This window comes from Urocampus carinirostris, chromosome 3 (assembly GCF_059441175.1).
Source record: "Urocampus carinirostris isolate Australia breed hairy pipefish chromosome 3, RoL_Ucar_1.0, whole genome shotgun sequence".
Classification (NCBI taxonomy): domain Eukaryota; kingdom Metazoa; phylum Chordata; class Actinopteri; order Syngnathiformes; family Syngnathidae; genus Urocampus; species Urocampus carinirostris.
Window position 1 is genome coordinate 2,438,339 of NC_142351.1, and position 12,586 is coordinate 2,450,924.

Consider the following 12,586-nt stretch of genomic DNA (forward strand, 5'->3'; position numbering starts at 1 on the left):
AAGACCAGTTTACAGTTCGAAAACCTCTGCAAATGTGTATTTTATTTCGGCCATTTTTTCACAGACATTGCGAGAGTTGTAAACGCTCAAATTGTCGTTACGCGTCCATCCCAATTCTGCATTCGTGCGCATACCAGCTCAGTAGCCTAGATGGTAAGGCGCCCGCTTTGAGACTGGGAGGTTCGGGTTCGCGCCCTGGCCGAGTCATTCCTAAGACTTAAAAAGTGGTCGGCGGCGCCCTCTCTTGGCTGCGGCTGCATCGGGTCAGATGCAATCGACATTTCGTTCTGTGTACATTGTTACACAGAATGACAATACAAGGAAATTATTATTATTATTATTATTATTATTATAAAAATGGGGCGTAAAATATATCACTGGTGGCGTTACAAACATTTATTTCAGGGTTTCATTTGAATGCAATAGAGACATCTTCATATCGACTAATTTCGAATTTTATTGGCCAACCAATGTGTCGATTATCATTTGACCCGGTCACGATTGGCTGGAGTTCTTCGGAAGTAAAGGAGGCGTTGTCTTTTAAAGCAATACAGACCGGTATAGGCTAATGCGGGCTGAGGACCGAGAAGTGAAGCTGTGATTGGCCGAAAAAGTTGTCCATCAACAGAAAATATTTTTAGAAGTCTGTTTATTTGTAAACGGGAATTAGATGGCTAAACACACAGCTAGAAACAAGGCAGAGATACTTTTCGACTGTTTTTTTTCCCCATCGGTACTATGATGTGTTTTGGAGTAAACCTTTTTAGGATGTTACGTACTATGGTGGAACTTCATGGCTGCAAGACCTTGTCCGTCAGATTTGGAGTTTCAGGGATGAGTACATTAGGAAATCTTGACATTTTGAATGCCAAGAGTTGAAGCTTCAGACTCATTTGAAGATTATTAGTTTTGATTGTTAAAGGGGGAACAAATTGGGCTACTGATGGGTCATGTGCTGTCTTATACTTATAACAGTTCATATTTCAGTTTAATGTTGTCTTACAATGTGGTCAAGGTGATTTCCAGCCTCAACTTCATTTTGGTCCAGGAAAATCCAAGCCCCTTTTCTGTCTTGACTTAACACATAGTTAAGTTTCGGTTCTGGCAAAAGTCATCATTCATAAAATGATATCAGACTCTTTTATGGCCAAAATAACACATTTCCAAATGTCTTTAAAATTATATCTATTTGGTTCAGAACCAATTCGGTCAGCAGGCGGTGCTCTCGGATTCCAACACGAATTCATTTGAAATAGTCTGTGTCTAGCATTTATCATGAAGGATGCAACTTTAAACACAATGTATTTTCAGCTTTAATTGATCGATTTTGTAGTTCGTTGATATGGATAATGATGAAGAACAATAACATCGACCCATAAATAACGCATGTTTGATTTTAAAACACTACATTTTATTCACATGACAAAAAAATTCAAACGAAAGAATAGAGCACATTGTTGACACAAGCACTCCAGTGTTAGCAATGGGGAAGAAGTGATGCAACAGGGTAACAGTACTGATCAATGAACCCGGTTTTAAGATAATAAACTCATTTCAATGATCAGGGTATGTTTTCATAGCATGCCAACATGGGATATTTGCCCAAAACACCAAAGAGGGTGTAAAACCAACACTTTTTGTGTAATTTTGAATACAAAACGTCCCTCAGGGGAGGGGTGTGTGAGAAGCAGCACATAGCCAACAAGGAAGAGGAAGAAATAAAGTTTCCTATCTCTTTCGGGGTGGACTTCACGGGGATTGTTCTCATCCCGACGACAGGGACGGAGAGAACCACAGGCTCTCCAAAATTTGGGGCTCTGGTGAGAACAGGCCCCAACCCTGGGGACCTACGTCGGCGATCTTATTGTTTCATAATTATAATTGTTGATAACAGGCAAAATTTTACGCAGACACATGATGAAATAGATCATCTATCAAAAAATATGACACATATGCAAATCATGAATCTTTTGAATCCATATGAAGACTTTGGGGTTTCAAATCTTTATGATCCAGCAGGAGAGTCTGCTCACCTCCTGTGAATGGATGTGGCTTTTTTGATGTGTTGGCAGAGTCAGTCGTTAGAAAAAGGTGAGGGGAAATGTTTTCGTGGCAGTTATGTTCCTAGAGACGTCCTGTTTGATATTTGGTCAAGTTTTTAATCTCCCACTTTCAGTAAATGTTTGACCACAAACCGAGCAGGCAAGTCTTCTCGCCAGTGTGGGTTCTTGTGTGTAAATTCTAGTGTCCAATATGGTTCTCTTTTTTTTTCACCAAAGTGTTAACAGGTCAAAGCCTTCTCGCCAGTGTGGGTTCTAATGTGTTGTTTTAAGGCCCCACGCTGGGTGAATCCGTTTCCACAAACTGAGCAAGAAAAAGGCTTCTTGCCTGTGTGGGATCTAATGTGTATCTTTAAGTATCCTCTTTGAGTGAATCGTTTATCGCAAACTGAACAAGAAAAAGGCTTCTCACCAGTGTGGGTTCTGGTGTGTAGTTTTAAACTTCCACTTGTAGTGAATTTTTTATCACAAACTGAGCAAGAAAAAGGTTTCTCTCCAGTGTGGGTTCTAATGTGTAAATTCAAGTTTCCTTTGAGGGAGAATCTTTTATCACAAACTAAGCAGGAAAAAGGCTTCTCGCCAGTGTGGGTTTTTTGGTGTAATTTTAAGCTCCCATTGTGTGAGAATCGTTTTCCACAAATTAAGCAGGAGAAAGGCTTCTCGCCAGTGTGGGTTCGTAGGTGTTGTTTTAGAAGCCAACGCAAGATAAATCCTCTACCACAAACTGAGCAAGCGAAAGGCTTCTCTCCAGTGTGGGTTCTAATATGTTTCTTTAGGATTCCACTTCTAGTGAATCTTTGACCGCAAACTAGGCAGGAAAAGGGCTTCTCGCCAGTGTGGGTTCGAATATGATTTGTTAAACTATCATTATCTGTGTATCTTTTACCACAAATTGAGCAAGCAAAAGGCTTCTCTCCAGTGTGGCTTCTAATATGTTTCTTTAAGTTTCCACTCTGGGTAAAACTCTGACCACAAATTGAGCAGGAAAAAGGCTTCTCGCCAGTGTGGGTTTTTGTGTGTATTTTTAACTTCCCACTTGTAGTGAATCTTTTATCACAAACTGAGCAAGAAAAAGTCTTCTCGCCAGTGTGGGTTAGTTGGTGTAATTTCAAGTTTCTTTTTCGGGTGAATTTTTTACCACAAACTGAGCAGCCGAAAGGCTTCTCGTTAGTGTGGGTTCTAATGTGTTTTGTTAAGTCCCCACTATGTGTGAATGTTTTACCACAAACTGAACAGGAAAAAGGCTTCTCGCCAGTGTGGGTTAGTTGGTGTAATTTCAAGTTTCCTTTTCGGGTGAATTTTTTACCACAAACGGAGCAGGAAAAAGGCTTCTCGCCAGTGTGGGTTAGTTGGTGTAATTTCAATTGATCATTTTGGGTGAATTTTTGACTGCAATCTGAACAAGAAAAAGGCTTCTCACCAGTGTGGATTCTAGTGTGTATTTTTAATTTCCCACTTGTAGTGAATCTTTTATCACAAACTGAGCAGGAAAAAGGCTTCTCGCCAGTGTGGATTCTAGTGTGTATTTTTAATTTCCCACTTGTAGTGAGTCTTTTATCACAAACTGAGCAGGAAAAAGGCTCCTTGCCAGTGTGGGTTAGAGTGTGTTTTTTGAAGTTCCCACGGTGGGTGAATTTTTTTCCGCAAATTGAGCAGGAGAAAGGCTCCTCGCCAGTGTGGCTTAGTTGGTGTAATTTCAATCGATCATTTCGGGTGAATTTTCGACCACAAACTGAACAAGAAAAAGGCTTCTCGCCAGTGTGGGTTCTAGTGTGTTGTATTAAGGTACTTCTCGTGGTTAATCTTAGACCACAAACTGAGCAAGAAAAAGGCTTCTCACCAGTGTGGATTCTAGTGTGTATTTTTAATTTCCCACTTGTAGTGAATCTTTTATTGCAATCTGAACAAGAAAAAGGCTTCTCACCAACGTGGGTTCTGGTGTGTATTTTTAACTTCTCACTTGTAGTGAATCTTTTATCACAAACTAAGCAGGCGAAAGGCTTCTCGCCAGTGTGGGATCTAATGTGTCTCTTTAAGTTTCCTCTTTGAGTGAATCTTTTATCGCAAACTGAGCAGGCAAAAACCTTCTCGCCAGTGTGGGTTCTAATGTGACTCTTTAAGTTTCCACTTATAGTGAATCTTTTATCGCAAACTGAGCAGGCAAAAGGCTTCTCGCCAGTGTGGGTTAGTTTGTGTGATTTTAAGTTTCCACTTGTAATGAATCTTTTATCGCAAACTGAGCAGGCAAAAGGCTTCTCCCCAGCGTGGAATTTCATATGCAACTTCATAAAAGACTTGCTTCGAAACGTTTTCCCACACTGAGAACATGTGTTACCACCTTCCGACTGCGAGTTGACGTCATTTGTTTCCACGTGTTGACGGGAGCTGATGCTTAGAGGCTCCCGACAACTGTTATCTTCAGGTTGACCTTGATCTTCAGGTTGACCTTGATCTTCGACAATTGAACGGACCCTGGTCACTCGCAAGACTGGAAAATCGTCCTCCTCTTTAACGCCAACAGGCTCCCCATCCTCTGGCTCTTGCTTAACGTGATAAGGCTTCAGATCTTCCTCCTCTTCCTCAATTTTAACGGCGGGCAACTCTGGTTCCTGCTGCGCAGTAGGAAGATACTTTTGGCTGACGTCTGCAAGACACAAGTCACATTTATATGTATTGCCCTTAACTCGTTCTGTGCTGTAACATACATTTTCAAAAGCATTGTTCCCGAGTGCCAAAACGTAAAAAACATTCTAAAGGCTTAAGCGCTGCTGATTAGTAAGTATTAGGCCTCTGGGAATTAAATCAGTATGATAAATCACCACTAGATGCCAAGAGTGGCTTTGTTCGGATCGTCTTGGAAATTGTTCCAAAGTGAGACTCCGCACACAGACACACACATACTTTTCCTGGTGGTTCTCACCTTTGGGATGATGGATTTACGACAGCCCCTTAAGTTATAACTTCCCACTTTTCGAGTGAATCATTTTTGGATGTATTCTTGCACTATGTTTTCGTTGACCTTAAATAGCAGTTGTGAAGTGAAAAGTTTGACTAAATCATCCAATTTTAATCATTTGGACTGCAGGAATATAATGTGAGTATGATGCCGAAATCCTACCCTGTGTATGGTTCTAATTGCACGTTTTTGGAGGATAACTTTTGTGATTGCCCCAGACTTCTGCACAATATGTTAAGTATGGCAGAACTGGAGAACAATATCATAAATACAATGCATTATAGTTTAAAAGGAATTTGCCCTTTCCTACATAGAGCTTCTGTGTTGGCAGTCCAGTCCAGTTTGTTGTCCAGCTGCACACCCAGGTATTTGTAGGTCTGGACAAATTCTACACATTCTCCCTTGATGGTTACAGGAACCGGGTGAGTTCTGGTTCTCCTGAAGTCCACCACCGTCTCTCTGGTCTCGGTGGTGTTTAGGTGCAGGTGGTTTGCGTCGCTCCATCGGACAAAGTCCTGAATCAATTTCCTGTACTCCTCCTCCTGCACGTTTCTGATACATCCCACGATCGCAGTGTCGTCGGCAAACTTTTGCACATGGCAGGACTCAGAGTTGTACTTATAGTCCGATGTATATAGAGTGAATAGGAACGGAGAGAGAACGGTCCCCTGCAGAGATCCTGTGCTGCAAACCACAGTGTCCGATGTACAGCCCCCCTGTTTCACATACTGCGGTCTGCCTGTCAGGTAGTCAGTAATCCATTCTACAAGGTGTGAGCTAACTCCCATCTCTGTCAGTTTCCTACTCAGTAGCAGAGGCTGTATGGTATTGAAGGCACTAGAGAAGTCCAAAAATGTAATCCTCACAGCCCCCTTCGCCCTATCCAGGTGAGAGAGGGATCGGTGTAACATGTATACTATAGCATCCTCCACTCCCACCTTCTCCTGGTAAGCAAATTGCAGTGGGTCGACCGGCCTGAAGTCGTTGAGTTCCTCAGGTCTTGATTTCTTTGGGACTGGGATGATGCAGGATGTTTTCCACAGCTGAGGGACCCTCCCCTGTTCAAGGCTCAGGTTGAAGATGCGCTGTAGAGGGTCTCCCAGCTCAGACGCACAGGCTTTCAGCAGTCGGGGGGATACTCCATCCTGACCAGCTGCCTTGCTGGTTCGTAGCCTTCTCAGCTCTCCACACACCTGGGCTGAAGTTATTTTTAGTGGGGGGATGTCTTCCATGCTAGTGTCCAGAGGGGGAGGGGGTTGGACAGCTGCATAACTCAGGGGTCAAGATGAGGCGGAGTGGTCAAACCTGTTGAAAAAGTTGTTCAACTGGTTGAATCGCCCCACATCTATATCCACAGCCACACCCTCCTTGGTGCTGCAGCCAGTAATTGTTTTCATCCCTTCCCACACCTCCTTCATGTTGTTGTTCTGCAGCTTTTTCTCCAACTTCCTCCTGTACTGCTCCTTCCCTTTCCGGAGCTGGACTTTGAGCTCCTTCTGTACTCGTTTTAGCTCCTGATGATCACCATTTTTAAAGGCCCTCTTCTTTTGGTTCAGAAGGCACTTGATGTCGCTCGTGATCCAGGGCTTGTTGTTGGCATAGCAGCGTACAGTCTTTATAGGAACAACATTGTCCATGCAGAACTTAATGTAGTCAGTAGTGCAGTTTGCCATCTCCTCAACGTCCCCACTGCTGGACCCTAGCAGGACATCCCAGTCCGTACATCCAAAGCAGTCTCTCAGAGCCTGCTCTGCCTCGGTGGACCATTTTCTAAAAGAGCCTGTGGTTGTTGGTAGCCTCCTCACTTTTGGTTTGTACTGTGGTTTAAGCAGAATGAGGTTGTGGTCTCCTTTTCCAAGGGCAGGCAGTGGTTTAGCACTGTATGCATTTTTGATATTCGCATACAGAAGGTCATTAGTCCTATTTCCCCTGGTCTTGCAGTTCACATACTGGACGAAAGAGGGCAGTGTCTTATCAATAGTCACGTGGTTGAAGTCCCCAGAGATTAACATTGCAGCCTCCGGGTGTTGTGTTTGAAGTTTTGCCACCGCGGAATGGATGACGTCACACGCTACTTCCGCATCAGCGCGCGGTGGGATGTAAACAATGACAGCAATGGCGTGTCCGAACTCTCTGGGCATGTAATAGCGAAGAAGACTTACAGCCAAAAGTTCGACATCACGGCAGCAGATAGAAAGCTTTGTTTTTACATGCCCGGGGTTACACCACCTCGTGTTCACATAGATAGCCAGTCCCCCTCCTTTGCGCTTCCCACTGACTTTTGTCCCTCTGTCAGCCCGAACAGCGCAGAAGCCGTTTAGCGCGATGTTAGCGTCCGTGATGCTAGACGTAAGCCACGTTTCCGTAAAGCAAAGCAAGCTGCACTCCCTGTCTTTCACAAGCACAGCCAGTTCGTCGATCTTATTCGGTAGGGAGTTGACATTCCCCATGATTATAGACGGTACCATGGGCTTATATCGCCACTTCTCCGCTAGCCGCTTAGCCTTTACCTTAGCACCGGCTCTGCAACCCCGGTAGGGTCGCCTCACCTCGTTAGGTAAAAGGGGGACCGTGCCGGCTCGAGAATTCTTCAGGTCGAGGAGTAGGTTTCTTGAATATACGTATTTTTGCGAGTTGAAACCCATATCCATAGGATAGAAAGTAATCCAAGTGTTGCAAGGCACTGATAAAGTAAGCAAAAATAAATAAATAAATAAATAAATCACAAAAGTAGCGAAAATAACACGGGAGCTGCTGGAGTGGCTGCCATTCGTGACAGCGCCGGAATGTGAAGCATATGTAAATTAAATAACTTTGGACCCAGGATAGAACTCTGTGGTACTCCACAACAGATGTACAGAAGTATTCAGATGACAACTGTCCCAATTTCATATTTTTCTTCCTCCCCGTCAAATCACTTTGAATCCATTGCAAAGCCACGACCCTGATGCCATATCTTTCCAGTTTTTTAAATAGCATATAATGATTATTATTGAATTATCTGAAAAAAAAAACGCAGTGGTTTGCATTTACGCTATCGCACTATGTAACATCGCGCTATGGATTCGATTTCGGTTCATCGTGCAGCCCTACTTACCGCTGTCACTCGGTATGAACCCAAAATAAACCAACTTGGGAGACTGCGCCTTTAAGGTGTGAAACTACACAACGTCAATATACTGAAGCGCTGTTTTGAAATTAAACGTTGCGCCGCCATGATGACCACCTAACAGAAGGTCCGCTTTAGTTTGCGCGTCGCTACGCGTCGACGTCAATTTCTCGACAATTCAGTCGAGGGAAAAGAAAATAGACGGTGATCACCGATGTAAAAAAGATTCGCGAACATGAAAAATATTCACCCTGAGGCAAATATGTCGTCTTCGAAACGGCCCAAGCGCACGTGACTGATTTAGAAATAAGGGCCATATTTTTAAAGAATTAGCGAGAGAGACAGAAGCCCGTACCTTATTCGAAAGGAAAGTACGATGAACGTCGACGGCCAAATACGAGATGTCAAGTGTTGTGGAAAGCAGATAATAACTCAGGATAAGGAAAGTTGAACCTGAAATGAACTTGAAGCGGTCTTGGAGCTGTGTGTAGACATCTGGCGGAAGTCACGAGCCGGGGGCGGGCAACCATCATGAGTTATTTTGAGCTATGCAATAAGGAGCGGTCCCTTTTTGCCATATCTCCTCTCTGTGTATTTTTTGGGGCGACGCCCAACGATGTTCCCCCCAAAATAAGGACATTGCAGAAAGAAAAACGACAAACCTGCTCTGTTCAACACAATTTGGAGTATCTTGTAAACAGTTCCTGGCAACTCTGGTTCCTGCCACGCAGTAGGAAGATATTTTTCACCCATGTCTGCAACACACAAGTCAAATGGCATTTATTTGTGACGCCTTAAATCACAGAAACTCACAAAAGGGACGCGCAGAACACCACAGGGTTCCTACAAGACTATTCAAGACTTTTTGAGTGCCTTTGAGTGTCAAATTTAAGGCAAAGTTGACGAAAAAACACACACACAATTGAAACAAACAAAAACCATGACATGAATAAGAGGCAATTTTAAACAAATGGTTTTTTTTTTAATTACATTTTGGTCCAGTTGAAAACGTTTGATCTGAAAAACATAGCGTTCTCCAGAGTTGAAGACATTTAAGCAGGTTGCAATGAGTGTTGCAAGGGCCTCAGTGCATAATACACAGTCAACCTCAACATTAAATATAGAGTAAGTTATAGAGATATCAAGCTTCCTGTCTCAAAATTTCAAAAGATGCAGCAAGTTCTACAGTAGCATGGTCCAGGTGCCAATCTGAATACTCAGAACGCCTGAATCTGTCAAACTTTTAAGTACTCGTCCTAAACTCGTCCTTCTCCCTCAAGGAGGAGGAAACAAAAGTATGAGGTTACTCATAAGCTATGAAATGTTGGTGTGTCTTAAGTCGAGATTGGAACATTTCCTGTCACGAGGTGCAGACAGTCCCAAACGCAGGGCACAAGGGAGGTGGTGTAACCTGACTTGAGAGACATTTATTTAAACAGCAACAACAAAAGACTGTACCGGCGAGCAGGGGGTGTGGGACTTGGGTAGTAGAGGTGGAGATCTTGAGGGAAACTTGAGAGGGGATCTTTGGGTGGTGAGAATCTTGAAAATAGGTTACTTGGTAATACCTTCAAGAAAACACTAGAAGTGGCAGGTCTTGGGACAAGGAGGGAAAACTTGAGAGGGAGACCTGGGGAAGTTTTTTGGGAGGAGAGAATCTTGAAAGGGAGACTTGGGAATAGAATTTAGAGGACATTTGAGATGAGTGAAGAGAAGTTAGAATGTGAAAGGAATTGAAGGAGGAGGTGTAGCTTGTTGTTTTGGTGAGTGAAAGTCTACAGGAATCTAAAAGGTTCAGCAAAATGAGGTGGGAGCCTGGGGTACTCATAGAAGAGGTGGCTTATTGTCTAATTGCAAAAAGTGGAGGGGGCTGGAGCATGTGGTAAAGCTGCCATCTTTTGGATATAAGAAGGACTGAAGGCACCAAACCCTGACATTTCCACATGGTTGTGTAAAATTCGCACAGTTGTAATTGCGATGCACTTTTGGTTTTAAGTCATGTCGGTATTTGTCATTTATTGTAAAGAAATCAGGGAACTATTGAAGTTTTGACGCGACTTCATACGAGTTGCTGCTAAACTTCATTTTAATTCCTGCACTTTTGCTTTTTAGTTTGAGGGAAAATTTTCAGGGAGCCATTCAAGTTTTCATTTTACTTTACACGAGTCACTCGAGAGCCTAAATGTTATTTCCTGCACTTTTAGAATTTGCTCGAGTTGAAAAATGAGTCACATACTGTAAAAGGCTGAAAAAAGGTTGTATTTGAATTAAAACCCACTATTCTTTCTTTTAAATGGTCGAATTTTTGGCCAGCCTGCTGAAGTTAGCGAAGCATTGGCAATGTAGTAGAAGCAAAAAAATGTCCAACCTTCCCCGAGCTGATCGTCCGGTCGTCGACCTTCTCGCTCGGTCTCCTCTTTGGCTCCCCGAAGCTTCTCTTGAAAAGATCCTTCCCCACTGGAGCACATTTTCTCCAAGTTTGAACAAAAAAACGCTCCAACTCGGGAGTTAACAAGACAGACCTTCGGAAAGGACCGCAAAGTGATACTTCTGTCGAGTTGACGTCGTTTGAAGTCGACTACAGGATATTCTATTGTCCGGCAGCCATGACACCTTCACATTCGAAACCCCGCCGCAATGGATTGTGGGACACAGACATAGACGACTGTATAGTGCGGTGTGCTGTTGCAGCCCGCTACCTCGCGTGCCTACGTGGCGGCCATCTTGGTCAGGGCAACTTCGCGCAATGGACATTGAAAATAAATCACAACCTGCTCATTTTAAAACTGATTTTTATGTGGGCAACTTGTTGTTATCAACGTCAACACTTGCCCTTATTACGGAAAATTAACTTAAAAAAATATTTAAAAACTAAAAAATGCTCCTGAAAAAAACCCAACAATTTATAAACCGTTATAGAGGTTAGAATTGAACTTTGTAACGGGTGTCATAATAACTTTAGTTTTGTTGAAATTCCTGCTGAAATATGTTTGTATAGTTTTTTTATAAGTGTCCTGCAATGACGAGTCCAACAGCGCCACCTGCTGGTATGGGGTAAGTTTTAGTTTAGCCCAGTGCTCGCCATATATGGGTATGTTTGGGTGTTTCCAAAAGTGGCTTTTTGGAGAAGACCAGTTTACAGTTCGAAAACCTCTGCAAATGTGTATTTTATTTCGGCCATTTTTTCACAGACATTGCGAGAGTTGTAAACGCTTAAATTATTGTTCAGCGTCCATCCCAATTCTGCATACATGCGCAAAAAAATGGTGCGTAAAATATATCACTGGTGGCGTTACAAACACTTATTTCAGGGTTTCATTTGAATACAATAGACACATCTTCATATCGACTTATTTTGAATTTTATTGTTTAACCAATGTGTCGATTATCATTTGACCCGCTCACGATTGGCTAGAGTTCTTCGGAAGTAAAGGAGGCGTTGTCTTTTAAAGCAATACAGACCGGTATAGGCTAATGCGGGCTGAGGACCGAGAAGCGAAGCTGTGATTGGCCGAAAAATTGCCCATCAAAAGAAAATAGTTTTAGAAGTCTGTTTATATGTAAACAGGGGCTAAACACACAGCTAGAAACAAGGCAGATATACTTTTTGACTGTTTTTTTTTAATCCATTATGGTGTGTTTTGGAGTAAACTTAAAAATAAATTTAATATCCACTTTCATTGCTTTTGCTGATGACACCCTACTCTACCTCTCCTGCAAACCAAACTCCGTACTCCCTCCCTCACCTCTTGCCTTTCCGAACTCAAAACATGCTTCACGACAAACTTTCTTAAATTAAATGCCAATAAAACATAAATCCTCCTTTTTGGCACCAAATCCACAATTTCTCTCTCAACATCGACAGCTCCTTAGTGTCACCCTTCCACCAGGTCAAGAGTCTGGGTGTCATCCTGGATAGCATGCTTACCTTCCACTCACATATCAACACCATCACCCGCACTGCTTATTTCCACCTCCGCAACATTACCAGACTCCGCCCTTCCTTCACCCCCCGCACCACTGCTATTCTCATCCACAGTCTTGTCACATCTCGCCTTGACTACTGCAATGCTCTCCTCTTCGGCCTTCCTCTAAAGTCCCCCCATAAAATCCAGCTGGTTCAAAACGCCTCCGCTCGCATCATCAAAAAAACACCTTTCCAGCAGCACATCACCCCCGTTCTCCAACAGCTACACCGGCTTCCTGTTCAACATCGCATAAGCTACAAACTGATCCTATATACATATATGGCCATTCACAAACTTGCCCCTCCTTACCTGTCCGACGTTCTCCAGGTGCACTTCCCCACTCGCTCCCTCAGATCCTCGTCCTCCCTCTGACTGTCAGCGCCCCCTGCCCACCTGAGAACCATGGGAGCCAGAGCCTTCAGTCGCGCTGCTCCAAAGCTGTGGAACAATCTACCTCCGGACCTCCATAACTGCACACCTCTCTCCACTTTTA

General features: G+C 43.3%; 1 protein-coding gene across 1 annotated transcript; it reads right to left on the reverse strand.

Moving 5' to 3' along the window:
- Positions 1-1,492: 1,492 nt before the first annotated feature.
- LOC148368281 (uncharacterized) lies at positions 1,493-10,730 on the reverse strand. The gene is made up of 3 exons (XM_088330273.1): positions 10,494-10,730; positions 8,788-8,880; positions 1,493-4,704 (listed from the first exon to the last, which is right to left on the reverse strand). Exons 1-3 carry the CDS (start codon positions 10,591-10,593, stop codon positions 2,282-2,284), a joined length of 2,616 nt encoding a protein of 871 aa, XP_088186399.1. The 5' UTR covers positions 10,594-10,730; the 3' UTR covers positions 1,493-2,281.
- Between the last annotated feature and the right edge of the window lie 1,856 nt (positions 10,731-12,586).

Excerpts from the sequence above, each read along its gene's own strand:
- LOC148368281 (XM_088330273.1), bottom strand. The coding sequence starts at position 10,593 with ATGTGCTCCAGTGGGGAAGGATCTTTTCAAGAGAAGCTTCGGGGAGCC. Across the intron at positions 8,881-10,493 it reads GGACGATCAGCTCGGGGAAG|ACATGGGTGAAAAATATCTT; the intron begins GTTGGACATTTT and ends TGTGTGTTGCAG. Across the intron at positions 4,705-8,787 it reads AATTGTGTTGAACAGAGCAG|ACGTCAGCCAAAAGTATCTT; the intron begins GTTTGTCGTTTT and ends TGTGTCTTGCAG.